The sequence below is a fragment of the Peromyscus californicus genome, unplaced genomic scaffold (genome assembly GCF_007827085.1).
Source record: "Peromyscus californicus insignis strain IS unplaced genomic scaffold, ASM782708v3 Scaffold_1__1_contigs__length_55948999, whole genome shotgun sequence".
In the NCBI taxonomy this organism is placed as follows: Eukaryota; Metazoa; Chordata; class Mammalia; order Rodentia; family Cricetidae; genus Peromyscus; species Peromyscus californicus.
Genome location: NW_026294492.1, coordinates 21,269,529 through 21,295,930, shown reverse-complemented (window position 1 = coordinate 21,295,930; position 26,402 = coordinate 21,269,529). Strand labels below are relative to the sequence as shown.

The 26,402-nt window shown below is 41.5% G+C and overlaps 1 protein-coding gene across 2 annotated transcripts in view; it reads right to left on the bottom strand.

Moving 5' to 3' along the window:
• Babam2 (BRISC and BRCA1 A complex member 2) overlaps positions 1 to 26,402 on the bottom strand; it is a 376,695-nt gene that overhangs the window by 262,194 nt on the left and 88,099 nt on the right. The window contains exon 4 of one of the 2 annotated variants that reach the window (XM_052746193.1): positions 25,463 to 25,566. In XM_052746193.1, the coding sequence (XP_052602153.1) occupies positions 25,463 to 25,566 (104 nt within the window). The remainder of the gene's footprint in view (positions 1 to 25,462; positions 25,567 to 26,402) is intronic. The other variant, XM_052746194.1, reaches the window with a different exon arrangement.

Sequence of the window (26,402 nt, the reverse complement as noted above, 5' to 3'; positions counted from 1 at the left end):
AATGGTAAGGATACTGTACTTTCATAATCCTTCTGCTGCCTCTGGTAATTCTCTTCTTTTATCACACACACACACACACACACACACACACACACACACACACACACACACACACCTTATATGCTACAAAAAGTATTATTGCAAATTCTAATCTATGGCATATATTATACACAATTGCCTAAATAAAAACTAAGATACATCTAGGTCACATATCTCTTACAATAGCCATTTTACATTAAGCCAAATCTCTAGTGAGGGGTGGGAGGGGATTATTTTTGGTTTATAATTATGAACCATAAGATAGAAAATTAAGACATATACATCCAGAGAAATGAATGAATGTGCTAAATTATACCATGAAGGACATGGCTGGCAAAAATTCACACTGTTGCAATTTTATAGGATGAATTATCTTTTTTCTTAAACTACAAATTGCAAAGAGAAAAAAATGAAGAAAACATCTAAGTTAAAAAATACTAGAAAAGGTAATAATGAACACTGTATAGATCTTGATTCAAACAATTAGAAATCTGAGCATTGACAGGTTATTTGAAGAGTCAATGTATTTCAGATAAGAGAGTATTATTTTGGGTTATAATTTCAAAAGGATACTTTTTTAAGTACCATAATGAAATATAAGTGAAATGGCATGTTTGGGATTTGATTCAAAATAATCTGCCAGGCAACAAGTGGGTAAGAAGATAGATAAGACAGAAGCCTTGTGTGGTGACAGAAGTCAGGCAGGTGACAGGGCCATGGAGTTTCATGACACAATGCTTATATACATTCTACTTATATGCATGTTAAAATCTCCAAAAGACAAAGTCTCTCCATAAGAAGAAACTTGATAGGTAAAATTGTTTGTGTTTTGCTTTAGTTTCTATACACTACGCTTTGGTGTCTCGACATGCCTAACTGAACATTTACAAATGGGATGTTAAGGGTTAAAGGGCTCTTACTAATCTTCATTCTTTAATCTGACTAAAAACACTCTTGATTTGTCAAACCTTCACTAATCCTGAACTACAGATGTTGTAAATGACGGGATGGGTATTCAACACAAGGCACCCCAAGGCCAAGTTCTCAGCACAAAGGACATTTACTTGAGCCCAGAGCCGTGTTTGCCATTCTCGGGCTGGCTGGAGTCCCTTCACTAACCATCTCCTAGGGCATTATTTCCTTAGAAAGCCAAACTTTCATAAAGCATGCTGTGAAAGAGCACAAGAGTGTAGATTTGTATTTTAATTGCTATAAACAAAAGGCTCATAAAATTACTACCGAAAAAGGAGGAAGGAGGGAAGGAAGGAAAGAGAGAGGGGGATGTGCTCTAGGCTTGCTTCAGGAAATCAGGCACTGGGTTTACTGGCTGATATCTCAACGGGAGTGTCTCTGTTTTCATAGGCAAAGACTTGATTTATTTGTATGTTTGTTTTGCTTCTGCACTGTGGTTTTGGGACAAGGCTTCATGTAAGCCATGTTTCTGAACTCTTGCTCCTCAGCAATCCAAAAGTCAATGTCTGTAACAGCCATTTTATCTTTCTGTTATAACAAAATGCTTGTAATTCAAGCTGAGCAGATTTAATGAGTTTAGAGGAATGGGAATGGGATGAAAGACAAAAGAAAAAATGGTTAACTTTTAAGTTTTAATAATGAATTAGTTTTAAATAGTAATTAAACTCACTGGAGTAAATTTTACTTTTTAAAAACACAATTGTCAAAGGAGTCAGTCAAGATAAGCTTCATGTCAGCATGGACAGCATCATTAAATTAATGAAATTAAATGGTTTTTGTTTTGTTTTGTTTTTTGTTTGTTTTCCGAGACACGGTTTCTCTGTGTAGTTTTGGTGCCTTTCCTGGATCTCCCTTGAACTCAGAGAGATCTGCCTGGGTCTGCCTCCCGAGTGCTGGGATTAAAGGTGTGTGCCACTGCCTCCAGGCAAAATTAAATGTTTTTAAAACATGCCTTTAGCCAGGCAGTGGTACCACACACCTTCAATCTCAGCATTTGGGAGACAGAGGCAGGCAGATCTCTGAGTTCATGGATGGCCTGGTTGACAGAGCGAGTTCCAGGACAGCCAGGCTACACAGAGAAAACCCTGTCTCAAAAAAAACAAAAAACAAAAAACAAACAACAACAACAAAATCATGCCTTTAAGCATGCAAATTATATTATAACAATCACTACTCTTACCAATTATTTTCATTTAAATGCAATGTTTGTATTAACTCTTTAAGAATCTCATACATACATGCAATGTTTTTTGACCAAATTGACACCCCTTAACTCCTAACTCATTTGATTTCCGATCTCCACCCCTTCAAACTTCCTGTCCTTTTTTGTTTGGTTGGGTTTTTTTTTTTTCTTCATAACCCATTGGCTTCGATTTGTGCTGCCCTTACACTTATGGTGATGGGCCATCCACGGGCGCACAGGTGACCCACCAGGACTACATCCTTCGTCCTCTGAGCAGTTATCAACTGCACTCGGCTACACTCCACATCGGAACGCTAACTGATGTTGATCTTGTGCAGATGACAAGAGACGCTGTGAGTAGTGACTGCAGTGGCTCCTCTCCTGTCCAGAAGACACTGCTGCGATCCCTGACCTCTGACCTCTGACTCTTACAATCTTTCTGCCTCCTCTTCTGCAATGGTTCCAGAGCCTTGAAGGGAGGGGTGTAATACTCCACTTATGGCTGAGCAAACAAATTATTTTTAATCTCGTAAAGGACTCCTTTGATTTTAGATGTCCAAGAGACTTTATTTTTCTGAGACAGGAGACAGGCTCTTATTGAATTAGTCCAGTTTGCCTTGGATTCACTCTGTAGCCCCGACAGCCCTTGAACTATAAGCCCCCAGCCTCAGTCTCCTAAGCAGCTGAAATTATAGGCCAACACTCAGCCTAGCTAGTCCATTTTAGAGAGACTCCAAGTAATTAGCTGCCCCTCTTTGAAAAGTTCTATAATAATCCAGACTTCTACTTCTCAATCTGTCTTCTTCATGAACGTTCTTGAACCACATTCAAGAATATGTATTAAATGTGTTGAATGTTTTGCTTCTAATATTATTATAATTCTTGGGAACTTAAAAACAGGCTTTGAAAAACATATACAAGGTCTACTGAGTCACTGTCGGTTCCCGGATCCAAACCATGCTGCAGCTAAAGGATTACATCAGACCAGTGTAAGGGTTGAGCTGCCACTTCACTTTGCAGGTTTCAATATCTTGGCTTTCCAACGCTTGTGTGGGGGCTGCAGTTTGGCATCAAATTCTCAGCCGGATGCAGATAATTCCTCTGAAAAAATGTTTTTATAATAGCTAAGGTTTTTCGCTTTTAAAAATGTTAGAGAAAGCATACATTATATCCAGGTTCAATTTTTATAATACTCTTTTTTTCTTTTTTCATGTGTTCTCTCTCCCTGAAGCTAACCCAAGTACAGCAAGCTAATCCACAAACACAAAGACTTAGTAAGTACAAAAGCTCACTTCTCTCAATACTCTAAACGTAGTATCAAAAATCAAAACAATCTACTTTAATTACAACAGAGAACACAGGACTTTTCTGAAAACACAGCCATCTGCTAGTCTCCATAGTCAGTTCCATGCCGCCCTGGATCATTTTTGCCTCTGTGCCCCATTTTCTTTCTGTTTTCACAGTGAAATTGCTGCTTTATCCATTCCTTGCCATAGCCTTGTGGGACGGGTACTAATGCCATTCAGTTTATCAGTTTTCGAAAGTGTAACAACAAACTTCCATATCCACCATAATCTACCTGGGGCGGCAGAGTTGAGAATGCCGGAGAGGTCTGTGTCACCCAGTATTCAAGCTCACTACTCGCAGTCTCAACCCTGGTCATATACTAAAATTGGCATTCTGAAACCACTGAGGCCCATGTGGGATTGCTGCCCGTGGTGACTGTCAATTTGACTGGACTGAGAATCCCCTAAGAGTCACACCTCTTTGTGTAGCTCTGAGAATATTTCCAGAGAACATCAGCCATGAGCAGAAAAACTGCCCTAAAGTGGGCAGCAAATGGTCCAGAATAAAGGGATCGGAAAAAAAGCAACCTGAATGTGCCTGCCTCACGTCCTCTAAGTATGCCTGCCACTGCCATTGGAGTCTTTGCTTCTTCAGCCTTCCAATGTCACTCAAAACCAGCAACACTCCAGAGAACTTAAAGGCCTCCAGCTGCCAGGACCACGTGCCCTGCGGTGACACCAACCACAGTAGGCTGGGCCCACCCAAATCAATCATTCTCATTAATTCTAAGAGACTACAGATGCCAGCCCAAACTACTATACCCAGCAAAACCTTCAATCACCATAGATGGAGAAAACAAGATATTCCACAATGAAGTCAAATTTAAACAACATCTATCTACAAATCCAGCCCTAGAGAAGATACTAGAAAGAAAACTCCAACCCAAAGAGGTTAACTACACCCATGGAAACACAAGAAATAAATAATCTCATACCAGCAAAAACAAAAGAAGGCGCACAACAACCAGGGAGCCTGTATGGGCCTGATCTAGGTCCTCTGCATATGTGTCACGGTGGTGTAGTTTGGTGTTCTTATGGGACTCCTAACAGTGGGAGTGGGGTTGTCTCTGACTCTTCTGCCTGCTCTTGGGACCCTTTATCTCAGACAAGGTTGCCTCTCCCAAGCCTGACATGAGGGTTTGTGCCTAGTCTTATTGTATCTTGTGCCGCGTTCAGTTGATGTCCCTGGGAAGCCTGCTCTTTTCTGAAGAAAAACAGAGGAAGAGTGGATCTGGGTGAATGAGGGGACTAGGAGGAGTGGAGGGAGGGGAAACCACAAGTGGGATGGCATATATAAGAGGAGGAGGAGGAGGAGGAGGAGGAGGAGGAGGAGGAGGAGGAGGAGGAGGAGGAGAGAGCGCACAGACATACCGAAAGGCCAATCTGATAGAAGCAATTCCTCAACTGAGGTCCGCCTGCTCCTAGGTGACTCTAGCTTGTGTCAAGTTGACAAAAACTAACTGATACACATAATGAAAAATAAAAAATTGAATGAACAGCTAAGGAGAACAAATACCCCACACATGTGAATGCTAAATAATGGACATACATAGTCTGCCCTGGACAAGACTGCACCTTACTCTCCACTTAAGTGTGAATTATACACACTGAGACTCTTACAAAACACTGCAGCAAAAGTATGAAATCTAGAAGTATCTTGAATCAAGTGGCCAAAGTTAAGATCAACAACAAAGTTAAGTCACATCGAGAGTGTATATACTCTTGATATCATGTGACAAAAGTGTCACTGAATGTGCTAGCTAGTTTGGTGTCAACTTGACACAAGCTAGAGTCATCTGAGAGGAGGGAACCTCAGTTGAAAATATATCTTCATAAGATCAGGCTGTAGGCAAGCCTATTGGGCATTTTCTTAATTGATGATTGATGAGGGAGGGCCCAGCCCATTGTGGGTGACGCCATCCCTGGGCTGGAGGTCCTAGGTTCTATAAGAAAGCAGGTTGATTGCAAGTAAAGATAAATGCACTAAAGGGTAAATTTGTTTCTCAACAGGCCACACTAGAACTTCTACAAGATCTCGATCTCTCTCTCTCTCTCTCTCTCTCTCTCTCTCTCTCTCTCTCTCTCTCCCATTTGTTTTTGTTTCTGTTTTTCTTGTTTCTTCATTTTGTCTGGTTCTTTATTTTTCTTTTAAATTTGGTTTTTGTTTTGGGGGGAGGTTGCAAGGGCAGAGAGCAGACACGAGGAGACAGGAGATAAGTGGGATCAGAATGCATGATGTGAAATCCACAAAGAATCAATAAAAGTTCAAAAGGATAAAAAGAAAGAAAGCAGACTGAGCAAGTCATGAGGAGCAAGCTAGTAAGCAGCACTCCTCCATGGTCTCTGCATCAGCTCCTGCCTCCAGGTTCCTGCCCTGCTTGAGTTCTTGCCTTGGCTTCCCTAAAGCAGCTATGATTCAGGACACATGAGCTAATAAACCCTTTCCTCCCCAAGTGGCTTTGGTGATGGTGTTGTTTTTCATAGCAGAAAAAGAGTAACTAAGAAGCTGTGTCATTGAAGTCTTATAGCCAAAAGCCTCACCATGAGAAAACACCAGCTAAATCCCAACTGAAGGTCAGTTGCTTAACCAGACCAGCTACTCCTCAGAACTACCAAGGCCAACAAGAACAAGGAAAAGTACAAAACCTTGTCAGGACCAGGAGAAGCCTAAACAGGAGTGAGGACAAAACAGAATGTGATAACTTACATGGATCCCACAATCAAAAGTGAACACAAGGAAATGGCTAAAGATCACGGTCCAGGCTCCAGCTAATAACAGTGTATCAATATTGAGTCACTATTTGTCACAAATATACCATAGCACTGTAAGATATTAGGAATAAGGGCAACATGTGGGGTACACAGGAGCTCTCTCTAGTATCTTTGTAGTAATTCTGTTCACCTAAAACCAAGTGCTTATTTAAAAAAAAGAAAAGAATCATTCTCTCATATGACACTAAAAGCCAAAAGCATACAAAGCACGTTAGTTACAGAACCAACCTTACAACCTGGGGAATAACTAATTCAGAAATGCCAAAGGAATAGAATCAGTGGCCACCAGCACATTTGTCTTTAAAATTACATAAAAATTTGATCCCTCTGAAAAATTAATGTATTCACATGAAGTTCATAACTACTATTACAAATATATTTAACAAGGAGCTTAAAAGTAAACTCATCAAAAACAATTCTGAGGAGACGCCAGCCCGCCATCCAGGGAGCAGCATGTAAAGGCAACAGGTAAAGCCACAGAACATGTGGCGACATATAGATTAACAGAAATGGGCTGAGTTTAAGTGTAAGATCTAGTTAGTGGTAGGCTTGAGCTAATGGTCGAGCAGTTTAATAAATATTAAAAAAAAAAATTCTGAAATCTTCAATACAGTAATCTTGGAAAAAGTAAAATTCTTAGAATATGTACATCTCACAAAAGCTTGAATATGTAGATAAACCACACGGGGTGGGGGGATTCCAAATCTGTGGTAGTTTCTTAAATCACAGCACAACACAGTTAAGTTGCTGTATAGACATAGCTACCTAAGTTTCAGCTTCAGAAGCCCATACAAAGGTAGAAAAAAACAACTCCACCATGATATCCGCGGGCCTCCACACATGCACTGTGGCATGTGCACCACCCCTCCACAGGAACACAAAATAACAACAAACAAAACAAACACCTTTTAAATCAAAACATAAACCAGCAACGAATACCACTTAGCTTAACATTATGGTCTAAACCAGGGTTCTTAACCGTTTTTCCACTTGTGACCTTTTTCTTGCCTGAGAAATTTTTATGGGATCCCCAGTATACATGAATATAAAATAGGTCTACAGATCAAAATTTTACTCATAATAGCTCGAAAAGGAAATCACTTAGACAAACCACTGGTATACATATAGTTTTATAAAATTTATAAAATGAATGTTACCATTTACTTAAGATGAAAGCAAAGTCGACACTAATGAATGGGTGTACTTGTTTATTTTTACATAAAGAACTAAATCTTGGCTGAGTGATGCTGAGGATGTAGAAACCCTTTAATGCTCTTCAGAGCTGATCGATACTTTGACAGTTTTTAAGTGTCAAAGCTAAGAATGCCGCTTCATATAATTACATAGCACAAAAAGGGCAGAAGGATGTTTAGGGCCATTTCAGAAATTGTTGAAATGCTGTCCTAATTCTTAGCCGAAATTCATTCAGTGATTTCTGGTGAAACTCAAGTCAACAGCTCAGCGTGGTTTGTTTTTTGTTTTGTTTCCCATCAACATTCTAACGCAATATAAAGATATACTAATTTGATACTTACATGATGAGAAATGACATTAGGAAAACAAAAGTCTTTATTTTCTGTATTTCAACCGTTATAAAGACACTGGATCTAACTCATACCACTCTGCAACCAGAGGTCTCAGGGGGGGGGGGGGGGGGGGGGGCAGTATTTGACACTGCAAAGTGTGCTAACACACTCAAGTGTGGAGTACTCCTGCCACATAGTGAGAACCAAGTCTGCAGGGAAGTCATGAATGCAGCGGATGGTTCGGATTCAGTACGTGCTTGATGATGAGTGTGACTCACAGTTTAAGGAGCTGGCGTCTAAATATCTCATGGGTTTTTGCCACAACCTAACTCTGTAACTATCTGCCTGTGAAAACTTTATTTAGAGCAAGCTGGTTTATTTAGAGCAAGCTTCTAATATGTCACTCTTGCAATGTGATGTTTCTCCGAAGCTTGTCCCCCTGCCCCTCAATCTCCTAACCCTTGCTTGACAATCCTATCAGTCTAGACTCAGCTATCACTAATTTATCAGAATTCCTATAGCATTAACCTAGTATCTGTCTATTAAATACAAAAACAAACAATCAGGGAAAAAAACCCTTTTGTGTATACTTGCTAGGTAATAAGTAAGTGCTAGGAGAGCCTAGGACTAGTAACATCATAGGCTCTGCCCCTCAAGTGCCCTTGAAGTTATAGAGAAGACAAACCAATAAACAATTACTAGAAGAGTAATGCTACTCAGGTGTGTAAACTCAACTACCGCCATACAATACGCTGCAACTTGCTACACCAGTTTTTACCATTTAAACCAAATTGCTCCTATTTTATCTTTATAAGCATTTTCTTAATGTATGTATATGTCTGTGAGCCTGCCTGCATGTATGTGCATCCGTGCATGCAGGAACATAAGGATGCCAGCAGAGAACCTTGGATCCTCTGAAAACGGAGTTACAGGCAGTTGTGAGTCACCATGTGGGTGCTGGGAACCCAACCCAGGTCCTCTGATAAAACAGCAAATGCTCTTAACCACTGAGCCATCTCTCTAGCTCCAAGCCTTTCCTATTTAAAAATAGTCCTACTGAAATGTGCTTTCTCTTCTCAATGTGACATACAGTAGTCATGATCAACTCTGATACTGTTTTACTAAAACTCCACTCCTTTCCAGTCTTAAGAGAAATAGGACCAATCCCGGCTGACAGACATGACAATTAAAGTGATGAACTAATATGTGACTTTTTAGTAAGTTACTAGCCATAACCAACCAGTAGTTATTTATTCGTGGCAAGAAAATGTGAATTATGAACTCACAAGTAACCACTGTTTGCTTTGGTTTGTTTTGTGTACTTTTTTTGATTCTTTGTGGGTTTCACATCATGTTTTCTAATCCCACTCATCTCCCTGTCTCCTCACATTTGCCCTCTGCCCTTGCAACCCTTCCCCATCAATCAAAACCAAATTTAAAAGAAAAACCAAGCCAAATTTAAAAGAAGAAGAAGAAGAATCTGGTCGTGGAAGCTGTCGTGTGGCCCGCTGAGTCCCACAGTTGACCCTTTAGTCCATTCATCTTTACTTGCAAGTGTTCACTGCCGTGAGTCATTGGTCCGGCTGGATGTCCAGTTTTTGCTACACCGCAGGTAATGGACTTTTACTGGGGCTCTTCTTGGATATCCTGTTGTTGTCTTGTGTTACGAGCTCCCCCACCGTTTTACTTCAGTGTGTTAAAGGACTCACTGTTTTCCTAGAGTAACAAACTTAAAGAAAAGGGAACTCTTGATGTTGATAGGCAACGAAGTGCTCCAGGACTTGGGTTAAGTCCACCGGAGAAAGGAGTGAAACCCTTATTTTCCTGGGGAGCCACTAACAATCAGAAGCAGATCAAATCATTCCAGATAGTTATACTGTTGTACTGGCTAGTTTTGTGTCAACTTGATACAAGTTGAGTCATCAGAGAGGAGGAAACTTCAGTTGAGAAAATGCCTCCCTAAGATCCAGTGTAAGGCATTTTCTTAACTAGTGATTGATGGGGGAAAGTTCAGCTGATGGTGGGTGGGGCCATCACTTGGCTGGCGGTCCTGGGTTCTGTAAGAAAGCAGGCTGAGCAAGCCATGAGGAGCAAGTCAGTAAGCAGCACCCTTCTGTGGCCTCTTCACCAGCTCCTGTCTCCAGGTTCCTGCCCTCACTGCTTTTGAGGATGAACTATGAGCAAAATAAACCCTCACTAAGATAACTTTCCTAGGGGAAATGCTTAACAATATATAAAGTTTGCAAATGAAAAGGTATGGAAGAATTTAAAGGATGTATATGCATATGGCATAGACAGAGAAAACACCAAGAAAAAAGATAAATTCTAAAATGTTAAGACTCAGCTCTACAGTGTTTGGGATCATTGAGGGGTTTGTATGTCATGACACTTATATGAATTTTACATGTCATTAATAACACAAATACATATCCAGGAGTGGTGGGGCACAACTTTAATCCCAGCACTTGGAAGGTAGAGACAGGAAGATCTCTGTGAGTTCGAGGCCAGCCTGGTCTCAAGTTCCAGGACAGCCAGAGCTACACAGTGAGACCCTGTCTCAAAACAAACACATAACAATAACAATAACAATAATAATAATAATGCATTATCATACTATAAACATTGAACTCTTGAGAGGAGTTGTGGAGGAGACAGGAGGTGATAGAGGACACAAAGAGACATAGCCAAGAAGGATGTGGCCAACCCTCAGAACTGTTCACTGAACGTCCTTTGGAAAAGAGTATTCATGAAAGGCAATGATTTATTCCCAACTCAGTAACTCATTTTCCCAAAAACATTTTTACAAATTCAGTCAAGTAAATCAAAACTGACAACATCTGCTAAATGTTTTATTTGCCTTTGGATTTCAAAAAATAACTTAGTTTGCCTTTTTCCATTTGTCTTATGGGAAGCAGCATTTTTAAGGTACCTTGTTTATACTTTCAAGACGCTCTGTTTCTCTACAACTATATTTAAAAGTCTTGTTTACAACACATGCTTTCAAAATTATGTGTGTGTGTGTGTGCATATTAACAGTCCCTAGTCCACAATTGGCTGTGATAGCAACAGTTTTGGAGAAACAGATAAAATCATAAATCACAGTTTGTAAACCAAGAGCCCTTCACTGTCTTCCTTAGGGAGGACGTTGTAAAAAGGAGAGGAAAAGACACCAACTTTTTCCCACCTCATAAAGGATATCTATAACTAATAAGTTAAAATAGACGGACAAAAGTACTCATAGACCTGCACAGACACAAGTACTTACAGACCTTCACAGACACAAGTACTCACAGACCTTCATGGACAGAAGAACTCACAGACCTTCATGGACAGAAGAACTCACAGACTTTCTCAGAGAGAAGATCTTCACAGACATAAGTACTCATAGACCTTCATGGACAGAAGAACTCACAGACCTTCATGGACAGAAGAACTCATAGACCTTCATGGACAGAAGAACTCACAGACCTTCATGGACAGAAGAACTCACAGACCTTCATGGACAGAAGAACTCACAGACCTTCATGAACAGAAGAACTCACAGACCTTCATGGACAGAAGAACTCACAGACCTTCATGGACAGAACTCACAGACCTTCATGGACAGAAGAACTCACAGACTTTCTCAGAGAGAAGATCTTCACAGACATAAGTACTCATAGACCTTCATGGACAGAAGAACTCATAGACTTTCATGGACAGAAGAACTCACAGACCTTCATGGACAGAAGAACTCACAGACCTTCATGGACAGAAGAACTCACAGACCTTCATGAACAGAAGAACTCACAGACCTTCATGGACAGAAGAACTCACAGACCTTCATGGACAGAACTCATAGACCTTCATGGACAGAAGAACTCACAGACCTTCATGGACAGAAGAACTCACAGACTTTCTCAGAGAGAAGATCTTCACAGACATAAGTACTCATAGACCTTCATGGACAGAAGAACTCATAGACCTTCATGGACAGAAGAACTCACAGACCTTCATGGACAGAAGAACTCACAGACCTTCATGGACAGAAGAATTCACAGACCTTCATGGACAGAAGAACTCACAGACCTTCATGGACAGAAGAACTCACAGACCTTCATGGACAGAAGAATTCATAAACCTTCATGAACAGAAGAACTCACAGACCTTCATGGACACAAGTACTCATAGACCTTCATGGACAGAAGAACTTCACAGACCTTCATGGACAGAACTCACAAACCTTCATGGACACAAGTACTCATAGACCTTCATGGACAGAAGAACTCACAGACCTTCATGGACAGAAGAACTCACAGACCTTTATGGACAGAAGAACTCACAGACTTTCTCAGAGAGAAGATCTTCACAGACATAAGTACTCATAGACCTTCATGGACAGAAGAACTCACAGACCTTCATGGACAGAAGAACTCACAGACCTTCATGGACAGAAGAACTCACAGACCTTCATGGACAGAAGAACTCACAGACTTTCTCAGAGAGAAGATCTTCACAGACATAAGTACTCATAGACCTTCATGGACAGAAGAACTCATAGACCTTCATGGACAGAAGAACTCACAGACCTTCATGGACAGAAGAACTCACAGACCTTCATGGACAGAAGAATTCACAGACCTTCATGGACAGAAGAACTCACAGACCTTCATGGACAGAACTCACAGACCTTCATGGACAGAAGAATTCACAGACCTTCATGAACAGAAGAACTCACAGACCTTCATGGACACAAGTACTCATAGACCTTCATGGACAGAAGAACTTCACAGACCTTCATGGACAGAAGAATTCACAGACCTTCATGGACAGAAGAACTCACAGACCTTCATGGACAGAAGAACTCACAGACCTTCATGGACAGAAGAATTCACAGACCTTCATGGACAGAAGAACTCACAGACCTTCATGGACAGAACTCACAGACCTTCATGGACAGAAGAATTCACAGACCTTCATGGACAGAAGAACTCACAGACTTTCATGGACACAAGTACTCATAGACCTTCATGGACAGAAGAACTTCACAGACCTTCATGGACAGAACTCACAAACCTTCATGGACACAAGTACTCATAGACCTTCATGGACAGAAGAACTCACAGACCTTCATGGACAGAAGAACTCACAGACACAAGTACTTTCTGTCGCATCAGCACATAAACCAATTTCCCACCAAAATGTCTAGTTACTTTTTCACACTTACTTTGGTCATTTACTGACGGATCCATTACTATAAGCTGCACTCAACTCAGAAGAAGCAGAGCTGCCCTCGCTAAACAGAGTCCTTACTTGACCCCAGGAAAATCCACTGGGACTTAAGTATGAAGATTTCTATAATAAAAGAAGTACACTGCCATGGAACCTTTTTTATTCTTCCAAGGCTTGGCCAACACTTTGATTAGCATCTTATCTAATTAATTATAGTTAACTTTGTATTCTTTTTTCTCTGTGTGGATGTGTGTACATGCTCATGCCGGGAGTGGGTGGGTGTGCAGGTACAGATATAGGCATGTGGCAATCGGAGAACAACCTCAACCTTTCTTCAAGCATCATCTACTTTTTCTTGGAGAAAGGTCCTCTCATATCCTCAAGATTTACTGAGCATAGTAAGCTAGCTGGCTAGCAAGCTCCACAGGTCCATCTGTCTCCAGCTCCCATCTCAGCATCTCTGATGTAAGAAGTCCAACCACTTCCCCTTGCTTTTTACTTGGGCTCTGGGGACCTGAACTCAGGTCCTGTGCTTTGAAGACACATAATTTACAGACTGAGTCATTGCCTCAGCTCTAATTCTGTGTTCTTACCAACAGGGTGGGTGGAACTCATGGTCGACTCAAGTCTTTATACATTTATACATTTGCTTTGAAAGTAAAGGATAAAAATGACATTTTCAAAGTAAAATGACATGTTCTAAAATAAAACTGACATGCTTCCTTGTGGGCTGTGGTGGCTTTGCACAGATTTGCACTCTGAACAAGGACAACCTGAAGCTTAGATACAGCCCGGATCCTTCTCTGGAGCCATCCGCTCTCTGTAGAGGCGAAAGCTGGTGAGACAGAGGACCTCAGAGAAGAGCTGACTGCTGCAGCCACCTCACCCAGAGACATGTGCAAATTGGCCCTCAGGTAGACTGGGATCCAGCACTGCCCAGCCAAGTGCTGCTGCGGTGGCTCAGGGAAACCAGGACAAGGTCTGGCAGAGGGTGAAGAGACCTCAAATAAGCAGGGAGTTCCCCTCAAGACTTTGATGACTTGTGGTACAGCTCAACCTGTTGAAATTTAAGAAAATTCCTCTGTGAAGCAGAGCTATCTGCAGTTACGCAAGACAAAATTTAAAATGTGGGTCCCCTGGGGGTAAAGATCTATACTGCTTGTGTGTTTAAATGGTTGGTGAAAATTGACTTAAAAATACATAGGCAGCAAGGCATGTAGAACTGTCTCAAAAGACTGATCACTCCAAGCTTCAGGAATGACCTGAACAGGCTACTTCACAAACCGAAGTGGTCCTGCCTCAACTATAAACCACCCTCACTCAGCAAAGGCTCTGGCTTGGAATGATCAGCTGCCTCTCAGCGAGGACAGTTCTGTGTGTGTGTGTGTGTGTGTGTGTGTGTGTGTGTGTGTCTCGCCGTCTCTCTGTGTGTCTGTCTCTGTGTGTCTGTCTCTCTCTGTCTCTCTGTCTCTGTCTCTCTCTCAGAAAATGGCATCCTCTGGAGCTGCCGCCATTTTGTAACTTGAATATCTGGTGTTTACGTCAACAACAAGAGCTACCAAACACAGAAGCACGTGACTGATAAGGGGAAAGGGAGACAAAACATATGCTCAAGGATATCTCAGATATTAGAATGAGCTCACAAGGACTTAAAAAGAAGCATGAGTGAGAAAATGAAGAAGACTCTGTAGACATGGAGGAAAGATAAATTCACCAGAGAACTAGATGTTGTAGCAAAGGATGAAATGGGAGAACTGACTCAGACTCAGGAGTGTCCAGGAACACTGAGGGATGAGAGAAGCATCTCAGCAAGGCTCGGAGCACCCTGGCTTCCCTGGCTTCGTGCCTAGAGAAGGGTCCAAGATGAGGGTTTGCTCGCTGGGTTCTGGTTAGGTATGCTTTTTGTTACAACATTAGCTAGAATAAAAATGACTTATTTCCCCATCTTTAAAAAAGAAAAGGATCGGGCTGGAGAGATGGCTCAGAGGTTAAGAGCACTGGCTGCTCTTCCAGAGGTCCTGAGTTCAATTCCCAGCAACCACATGGTGGCTCACAACCATCTGTAATGAGATCTGGTGCCCTCTTCTGGTGTTCAGGTACATGCAAGGAAGCAGAACACTGTGTATAGATAATAAATAAATAAATCTTAAAAAAAAAAATAGAAAAAAAAAGATTTTCAAAAAAAAAAAAAAAAAAAAAAAAAAAGAAAAGGATCAGATAAAACTGGAGACTAAAGAATGTTGTTCTCAAAATGAAGAAGTCATTACATCAGTTTAAGAAAACAAACTAATAAACTGGGAGATAAGCTGGGCATTATCTAAATGTGCTCACTCATTTTTCACCGCTCACCTCCTCTAGCCACTCTTCTGCAAAGCAAGGCAGCTTTCCTTTGCTAGCCCAGGGAATGGCCGGCCTGTCCACACAGTGACATGGGAAGAGTGCGGGCACAATAGAGTGGGGAGCTTCGCGTCCTGAACACAGACCTGACGGCCTCTCCATCTGGCTCCGATGGTGGTATGGCACCCTGCGGTGCCCACTGGCCAGCTGTTTCGCTGCACTGCACCCACCTCATTTCTACTGTCAGGCCCTAAAAGACCCAGTGGGCCACCAGCATCAGCTTTGGTTCACAACACCCACAAGGACGGTTGCCATCTTCCAGAGGGCTGTAGCCACACCTTCTTCCAATAAGTAAATGGAAATTGTGGAGACCTGGGCCACAATAGGGAACAGAAAGGGGGGGGGGGGTTTAGGTTTGTTCCTTTGGGGGCACTCTCCTTTAGCCTCAAATATCTGTCTTCCACACTATTAGTCTTGTATTCCTTAGCACTCTCTTGCTTTGTTCAGTAATTAACAATTCTGTATATTAAAGGTTCCCTATTTAATTACTAGTGTAATTTCTATCACCGGACTAGACCCTGACTGATAATCTAGGAAAGCTGAGAAATCACTAACGGATCTATCCCCTACTTATGGCCAAGCAAGTCCACACTTGGTTATGTACCATCAGGAATCCACGTCGCTGTTACTGAGAAAGGCAGAACATCCACAGCAGTGCCGTTCACAACAGCAGTAGATGAGAGGTGAAATCAGCCCAAATGTCTATCACCAGAAGAGATGAAGAAACTGTGGTGTGCTGATACAAGGGAATACTATCATCAATGAGCATGAAGAGTCACGACAATGATGGGAAGAAAACTGTATGGGAGAGGGAAGAGAAAGAAGGCAGACATAATCAAACAAAACCATTTGATTTGATTTGATTTGAATGACAGTCAAAAAGGGTAAAACTAATACGATGCTATAAGCCAGTACAGTGTTCACTCTTAGGTGGGTGGGCCTAAGAGATGGAAGGGAGTGTGAGCAGAGCTTCCAGATGTGGGGAATGTTCTATTTCCTCATCTGGATCCCAGTTCAGTTTTTGGAAACTCACCATGCTCATACTTTGGACATGTGTTCTCTTCTCTGTGTGTTATTCATCACTAATGGTTACATTAGTCTTATGAATACTCAGATGAGGGGTTAGGGATTTAGCTCAGGATACAATGCTTGCCTAGCCAGCACACAGCCCTGGGTTCAGTTCCCTAGCACTGAAAACAGTACAAATAAACAGACACTCAGCTAATATGTCTCTAATGTCCTAAGGCTTACCATGCATTCACAGATTTGCAAAAAGTCCTTGTCTTGGTTCTCACAGTAGCCATGCTCACGCTTCCCTCCCTACACTCGCCACCCGACCATGCAAATCTCTTACTTATCTGTCTTAAGCACATGTCCAGCTTGAGAGTCAAAGATGAATCCTTTACAAGTCTCAAACGGCACATGAAATAGGAAATAAAACTGTGAAAAATGAGAGTCTTCCATGTTAACAGAGGTCCAGGTACTTGGAAGTATACAGGTTTTCTACGCAACTGATTGGCATTTTTCAGTAGTATGATATGCAGACCATTTCAGCTCTGTACATTTGTGACATGTATTTCAAGCACACAGGGGCAGGTAACTACCTTATAGGAACCTATTCAAAGAGTGTCATTTTGTAGACGGCACTGTGAGGTGCCAAAGAGGAAAAGCAAGACGGCTGAACAAACTGACATTCCATGTGAGCAGAACCGCCAATGGAGGACTCAAGCAATCAGGGGACACTAACATCAGCGGCTCTGGCCTCATGACCCTGAAAAGCTGGTCCCTGGCACTAAGTCACCCCGCCTTCACACCAGGAAGTCACAGCACTGCTCTCCCATCCTCCGAGAACTGCCACATGCTCTTCACATTCAGATTTATGATCCAACTTCCCTCCTTTATGCAACCTCGTTCTGAATTAAAATGAATTATCATTATTACTTTGGGGAAAAGAATTTCAAAACAGCCTTGGAGGCAGCTGATCATACCACAGAGTGGTGCAAGACTGGGCTGAAAAGCATTACTTTAGGAGTTCTGGTAACTGATTTCTGCCCTCCAAATTTTTCTAGCACTACAATTTTTTCCTAATATTTTCTAATTACATCAAAAGTCTACATCCTAGTTTTAGAAATCAGCAAAGTTATGACTTCATAACCTCAAAGGAAACCTATTCCTCTAATAAGCATGTCCTATGCATCTCTAGCAGAACCAAACTAATCTAGTCTCTGCTAATGTTTCCTTCCACGCTGGGAAAGACACAAGCACAATCTCTACCCCAACTGTCTCAGGACTGTACTGTTTAACAATAAAAGTCCTGCATCTCACAATTACCAGTCTCAGGCAAATCAGGGAAGTTGGTCACCCTAGGAAAGACAGACACCAAATAAGCAACTAAAAATTACTATACGGTAGTAAGTGAAATCAAGAAAGAGTGTGGTACAGGTCAGAGACTCTGTTACAGCCCTGAGTAGAGAACTCGCAGAAGGCATTTTTAATATGGTATCTGAAGGAAGGAGGGGCAAGCTATTCAGGTGCCTGGGAGACAGAGTTCAGGCAGAAATGAAATGAAAATAGCATGTGGCAAATGAAGAGGTCCTAAGACGTAGTGTGTTGAGGATGTGAAGAGGCCTCTGCAGCTGGAGGGTCAGCAGTCAGTAAAGAACAGTGTGGAAGGGCGAGAGATTAGGAAAGCTATGGGGTGTCAGCCACATATATCTGCCATCACTTAGTCTCAGCCCGCGAATTCCAACCTAGGAGAATATTCCTTCTCATTATAATGAAGCCTATGTCTTTTTATTGAACATCTTTTCTTCTCATATAATATATACATATACATTATACATGTGTATAAAACCCCTATTTAACTATCCCATAGAAATCCTTTATAACAATTATTCCAACCTTTATATAATACCTCAGTGTACTGTCTTCCTGTATCTATATCTTACCTCCCTAAAACTCAGCCTCTTTGAGTTATTATATTATATATAATATAATTATATATATATTATATTATACAGCACTGAATACATGCGAAATCAAAAGCTACCAGTAGGGAGGAAGTTCATTAATTTGCCGTTTGTTATTTTATACACTTTTTTGTAAGTGCAGCCACCAAAGAGCCATGTCTCACACATACTATGACACAAGGCCAGGAGCAGCAGAATGGAACATGAGGACAAAATGACCACTGGCAAAGCAGCCTGCAGTACAGAGCTGTCTCTGGATCAGCAAACGCTCTGGTTAAGGTACAAAAGAGCAAACAGGAAAAGGCTCTCAGCAAGAGCCTCCCTAATCCTGATCAATGCAAACCCCCCCCCCCCGAAAAGATATCTCTAAACTTCCATGGCATGAAAAAGTTTCCATGACCAACCCCTTAAGCCATCTAAACTCTCCCCTCTACAATGTACTGTTTGTTTTATTTTGATAATTTCCCTAAACAATAAAATAAAGATTGGGGTCTATCTACCCCACTACCCAGGGAACACACCTAAAGCCCAGGTCTCAGGTCAATCGCCTGGAGCTCTGTGTCATAATTTTTAATTAATGCTAATTAAATGGTTTGATGAATGAATTATGAGCTTATACCATATAGAACCATGAGGTAATCTTACTAGAATTTACGAGTGTTAACTTAAATGCAACTTTCCATTACAATCTTGAATCTATTACTATGCTGTTTCCATTTCTGTCTTAGGAAATGCTTTAAGCTTCATTTTGAGATGAAGGGAAAGCAGTGTTACCATTTTATAATCACATCTCAAGGTCTCAAAATATGCACTGAGCCAGCTTCCCCAACATATTGGTCTGCCTCAAAAAGGCAGAAAAATGTTTTTAAAATGTGAAAAAAATTTGCTTGGTAGAAAAAGAAATCTTACACTAAGATCTTACACTGTAGATGTCACAGTATATGACCAATATTAAAAAAATCAATTGTGTTTCTACACTGCCACAATATAAAACCAGAAACTAAAATAAGAAATAATTTTCATTTATAGCAGCACCAAAAAGAGTAGCTAAAGCATACATGTAAAACTCACACTCCCCAAACGATAAAACACCATAGAAAAGAATTCAAGAAAGTGTACATAAACGAAAGGACATTCCACAGTGTTCCCAATTACAAACACTTGACACCACCCAGAGGCAAGAACGCCCAGAGTCACCTGCGATTCAGTACAATCCCTATCAAAATCCCAGCTGGACTCTGTGCAGACATTCACGAGCTGACCTAAAATTTATACGGCAATGCAAGGACCAACAACAGTCAAGGCCGTCCTGCAAAGAACAATGATGGAAAAGTCCATTCCCCAGTTTCCAGACTGATTACAGAATCGGTAAATACACACACTGACCAACGAAACAAAAGTAAGAATGCAGAATACTCCCTCACATCTACTATCAACTTAGGGATAATAAAATGCCAACAAGATGAATAAGGGAAACACATCCTTTCTAATGAACAATGCCAGCATATCTAAATATCCACTAAAAAATAAAGCTGGGCGTCAACCCCATACCATACACAAAAATGAACCCCAAATGGGTCAAATATCTAAGTATGACAGCAAAAATAATTAAACTCTTCAAAAAAAGTATTAGATTAAATCTTTATAATCTTGAATTAGGCAATGGTTTGATTATAAAATCAAAAGCACTGGCAACAAGAGAAAAACAGATAAGTTTAAATTCATCAAAATTTAAAACTTCTCTTTAAAGGACAGCGCCTATTGAGATGGGTCAGGCGGTAAGGTGCATGAACTCAGATACATGAGGCTGTGAGTTCGGGTCCCTAGTACCTATGTAAAAGCCAAGCCCCGCCCCATGTCCCTGTTGCCCCAGCACAGGCAGGATGGAAACAATGGATCCAGCAGAAATGATGAGTTCTGGGTTCAAGGAAAGACCCTCTCTCAAAAAGTAAGGTAGAGACACAAGATGCCTAAGCTGACAGCTGGCCTCTATAAATGCACACACCGGCAAGCACACACATACACATGCACACACAACAGTACCTAGGAAGCAAAAAGACAATCCACAGAATGGGGGGGAAATTCTGGCCGATCGTGTATAGGATGAAGAACTTATACCAAAAATATATGGAGAAAAAAAGAAAAAAAAATCAATGTACAAATAGGCAAAGGATCTTTTGTTTGTTTGTTTGTTTTTGTTTTTTGTTTTTTCGAGACAGGGTTTCTCTGTGTAGTTTTGCGCCTTTCCTGGAACTTACTTTGTAGACCAGGCTGGCCTCGAACTCACAGAGATCTGCCTGGCTCTGCCTCCCAAATGCTGGGATTAAAGGCGTGCGCCACCACCGCCTATCCAGCAAAGGATCTTAAGAGATATTCTCCAAAGAATGTCAAGAAAAACATGCAAAGATGCTCAAATCATTCCTCATCAAAACCCAAACCACAAGGAGCTACTATTTACTCAATACTACCAATAATGACTAATTAAAAAGATGCACAATAGCATGTATTAGTGAGGACCCAGAGCAACCAGAACACTTATACACTACTCTAGCTAGGAATACAAAATAGTACAACCCATTTTGAAGACAGTTCATGCATTTAAAAATTTACTATTTGGTCCTGCAATTCTACTCCTAGGGATACAGCCAAGAAAAACAAAAGGATGCCCATACAATTTCAGAAGTTGCAACAACCAAAACATGGAAACAACCCTAATGGTTATCAACTGGCAAAGGAATAAATAAAATGTGATATACACATATAACGGAATATTATTTGACAATAAAAAAATAAGTGTGCCCAGTGAAAATAGTCAGAAAGGACTGTATGTGTGTCTTTTCCGAGACAGGGTCTCTCTGTGCAGCCCTGACTGTCCTGGAATTCACTCTGTAGACCAGGCTGCACTTGAACTCAGAGGTCCACCTACCTCTGCCTCCCAAGTGCTGGGATTAAAGGCGTGCACCACCACCGCCCGGCTGAAATTATTTCTATTTACATGAAATGTTCAAAATAAGCAAATCCCATAAAAACAGAATACAAATTAGTGTGTTGCCCGGGGTGGGATGGATAGGCCAGTAACTGCTGATCGGTTTGGCATTTCTTTGCAGTATGATGACAAGATGCTGTAATTTGTGGTGACAGTTGCACAACTCAACAAATAGATGAAAAACCACTGAATTAGTACTTTAAATAGGTGAATCGTGTGGCACACAAACTATGTGTCATAAAGTTGTTTTTAAAAATTATATACATATGTATGTACGTATGCTATCCCCTAAATAGAAAACAGTAAGTATCTCAGTAGAGCAATGTTGAGCAAAGGCAAAGGACTCTGTGTTATGGATGTTACTAGATGATTCAGTCAGTGGTTCCCAGCACAGGTCAGACTGCTACACGTAAACAGCCCATCAGACTGGCAGTCCTGGGGTTCTCCAGACTACCTCTTCTGGGTCTAGTGGGGAAACGAGAATCATGACAGGTTTCCAAATTAATGCAGCATGTATCCAGACTTGGAACCATGGGGGCCACTAAGGCCTTTGTTCGGTGTCTTCCTGATTCTGGGGCATCCGAGATGCTTCTGGCCCTAGTACAGATCCTAACATTCTACACCCACTGATTCCTTCCATGAAGAGTGTGAGCTCGGACATGGAGGCTTCAGCTGATGTCTCTTTCCTGCACCCATGTCCCTTATTTGACATGTCCCATGTCGCTTGTTGCAGAAGAGCCAGTTTAAATAAGTGGAATAAACTTCTCTAAAACTATGTTTCTCAAGCTGGACCATATTGGAGAGTTCACATTTTTCTTAACCATTATAATTTAATATGTTTTTACATTAGAAATACAGACATACCACAGAATCAGATGCATTTTTCTCAAGAATTTTAATGATGAAGTCCAATAACTCAAAGCAAATTTCCTACTTGCCAGAGGACACACTGTGGACTGTGGTCCCAGATTGTAGGGGTGCAAACTCCCCTTGGATACTTGGCACTTCTGGTAGAAAATCTTGAGAAGTTGGGACTGTTTCCCACCCCACAGGTAATAAGATGAAATTCCCTTTCATTCAACATGTAGACAAGTCAGCTGGGCTAGTCCTTCAAGAGAAGAGGAGAGAAGTCTGGGTTGAACACAAAACTAAAGGCTAACCTATTCACCCTGAGTGACAAGTCCCTGGGGGCGGGATGTGCCTAGAAGACTGGCCGCTGGGGGTCAGGGTTACAGTTTAGCCTGCCCTAGTGTTTCAACAAGCCAGGAATCAAGTGTGCACCATCACAAGTGTGCACCTTCACAAGTGTGCTGTGATTGCCTCGCTGGCTTGTCTGACCCACTCACTGGCCCATGAAGTAAGCCTTCCTGAGGCTCTCCATCAATTATCACCAGGGAGAAAGTGCTCCCCTGAATTTGCAATCTTCCTCTTGGATCCAGTACACTGTTAGTTGCATACACACACACGCACGCACCCACGCACGCACGCGCACACACACACTGTTCATTTTCAGCTTATTTCTCAAAAGCATCTATGAGAACTTCACTCAGAAGAGTGGAATTACCATATCAGCTCTGCTACAGAATTCTATAAATCTACTACTAGAGTTCCTTCAGTACTAAAATAGAAGAGTGGAATACGATGAATCTTAGGGCCCTTTCTAGCTCTTAAATTCTCCATTCACCGAGCTTGCCAATACTGAAGATATACACTGTAAATTTTAAAGTAAATTCCAAAAACAGGCTGCGAACACTCTTCCTTATCCTCTTCATCCCAGTGATCTCTCTCGTATTATCTTATGCTTTCTCTCTGCTGTAGATTTTATTTCAACACTGCTCAGTCTGGTCTTGAAACACATTTCCATCGGGTAGTTGTTGTTCTGTTCTGCCTTCAGTGGCTCTTGGCCAGCATTTGATGCACCCCACCAATGTCCCTGTGCTGGCTACTTTTATGTCAACTGGACACAAGCTAGAGTCATCTGGGTGGAAGGACTCTCAACTGAGAGAATGTCTCCAGTAGACTGGCCCATAGGCAAGCCTGTGGAGCACTTTCTTGATTAGTGACGGATGTGGGAGGGCCCAGACCACTGTGGGTGGCGCCATCCAATGGGTAGACAGGCTGGGTGTGTTAAAGAGCAAGCTGAGCAAGTCATGAACAATCCAATAGGCAGCACTCCTCCATAGCCTCTACATTAGTTTCTGCCTCCAAGTTCCTGTCTGGGGTTCTCACTCCATTCCCTGGATGACAGTTATAAGCTTATAAAGTAAAATACACTCTTTCCTCCCCAAGTTGCTTTTAGTCATGCTGTTTTATAATGATAGAAACCCGATGACACCACCAAATGCACCTAAGCTTTGTGGCTCTGTTTTATGTGAACATACACCTCAGCAAATCTATCAGTGCCCTTTTCTCCAACACATCATATGAACCACAGCTTCAAATTTACTTCAGTCATGCACCTACCTGAATTCTCTCATTTCCTTCTTTCCCTTCACTTTTGAAGGCCGAGGACAAACATCACCTCTACACAGTTTTCTCTGAACACCTACTGTAAATTCTAGGACACTTAAGAGTATGTTTCTTTGGTATCTGGTGTACGTCTCCCTCCACTGGGCAGATTTCAGATAGGGAAGGACTCTACAGTAGTGCTTAGGTCACATCTACTGCAGGTGGGCCTCTCAATTTTAATATGGGGTAGATGCCAACCCTATGGCTTCTGAGGAAGCAGCATTTAACAAGAAAAGTTTTTTTAATCAAACAAAAGTTTATGTACAAATATTAAAAACCTTTCAATCTCACTCCTGCCAATAGTATTCTCACAACTGTGTGAAATTTAATGTAATTCTTTAGGCTTCAGCTAGTACCTCACTGTCTTAGTTAGGGTTTCTAGTGCAGTGAAGAGACACCATGACCACGAAAACTGTTATAAAGGAAAACATTTCACTGAAGTGCAGTGGTGGCTCATAGTTCAGAAGTTCAGTCCATTATCATCATGGCAGGACATGGCAGCATGCAGGCAGACATGGTACTGGAAAAGTAGCTGCTACATGTTAATGTGCAGGAAACAGGAAGTAGACTGTCTCACTGGGTGTGACTTGAGATATATGGGACCTCAAAGCCCGCCTCCATAGTGACATACTTCCTCCAACAAGACCACACCTACTCCAACAAGACCACACCTACTCCAACAAGGCCACATCTCCTAACAGTGCCACTCCCTTTGGGGGCCATTTTCTTTCAAACCACAACACTCGACTCTAAATGGGAGATGGAGGAGTGGGGGGGGGCCTTTCCAAAGTAAGTCATTAAACCATCAAATATACAGTTTGAATGAACCAAAAAATAAAATCCAGAAAACAAACTAAGAAAATAGTTTCAATCAACAATTAAACCTCTTTGAAGAGTATAGTTATTCCCCAGACTTGAATTTGGAAAATGAAAGAAAGAAACATGTAAACAAAATGGCACCCACTCTTCATCAGTCATGCAGAAAACCCAACTGTTAAACTGTGTATGCTCTGACAGGTACCATGACCCCTTGCGCCTAATGGTAAGTCTTCTTGCTTTAATCCCAGAAATGTTGTATTTCGATTACAAGGTTTGGGTCTGGCTTAATACAAAACATTCAATCTAGTCTTTCCCTTGTGGTGACACTAAGATTACAGACATGAATGTCCACGTTTGCCACCTTTACTTCCACAAAAAAAGAAAAGAAAAGAAAAAAGAAAGAAAAGCCTCCTAAAAAGCCAAGAAACACTCTTCTAACCAGCATTTTGTTGAATGCTAGTAAACACTGGAAAACTGACTGCAGGCATGAACTGTAATATTGAAACAAAGAAAATGTCTTCAATGTGGCTTTAAGTTGAAGAAAAATTACTTCAATCAATACTGTAGAGTTAATTTGAAATGGTCCCAAAGTAAAACTATGATGAAAACCCTCTCTTCTTCAACACACATGAAGAGTTGCATTTCTTTCACGAAGGGGGAAAACCACAATTGACTACAATTATCAAATGCCAATGTTGTTTTCTTTTCGACAAGGACCAGGAGAGTGAGCTTACAGTACTCACGTGTAGAGCAGAGGGGTCCGGCAGGAACTCGGCGTCCTCTCCAAAGATGAAATCAGGGGGCAGCTCTGGGTACTGAGCATTGAAAATGATGTCCCCTGAAATGTAGAAAAGTGACAGGCTCTTCTTATTCCCTTGCAAATGGTCAAACATTCTGAAGAATGCATCAGAAAAACTTGAAGAAACTTATATTTAGTTTAAGAAACAAATCTGAAAAGTACTTTCTGAATGATTAATTCTTCAGATAAAAGAAGTGATATCCTCTTTGAAATTACCACCCACAATAAGCAATCAAAAAAGTGCAATACACTATGAATATAAATACCCTAGTGGGAAAGGAGAAGCAGCCCCATGCAACACACATGCTGATTATTTTTTACAGGAAACACAACTGTCCAATCACTGCCTGCTAATTAAGAAGACTTTACTGAAAACTGATTCTGTATAAACACAGTCTTTGCCTTGTAGAAATTAAACATGCATACCTTTGAAATAATGGAAAGAGCATCTGGCTTGACGTCAAATAGGCCTACTTATATTTTCAGGGTTCCCTAATCATTATTAACTCAGAGACCTTCGGAAGGCTCTGACCACTTACCCTTCTGTTTCTCTATCAGTAAACGAGTGGTACAGTGGTACAATGGTACAGTGGTACGGTGGTGCGGTGGTACTGTGGTGCAGTGGTACTGGTACAGTGATACTGTGGTACTGTGGTGAGTGGTACGGGTACAGTGGTACTGTGGTACAGTGGTGCAGTGGTACTGTGGTGCAGTGGTACTGGTACTGTGGTGCAGTGGTGTGGTGGTACAGTGGTACGGTGGTAGAGTGGTACGGTGGTGCGGTGGTGCGGTGGTACTGTGGTGCAGTGGTACTATGGTGCAGTGGTACTGGTGCAGTGGTGCAGTGGTGCAGTGGTGTGGTGGTACAGTGGTAT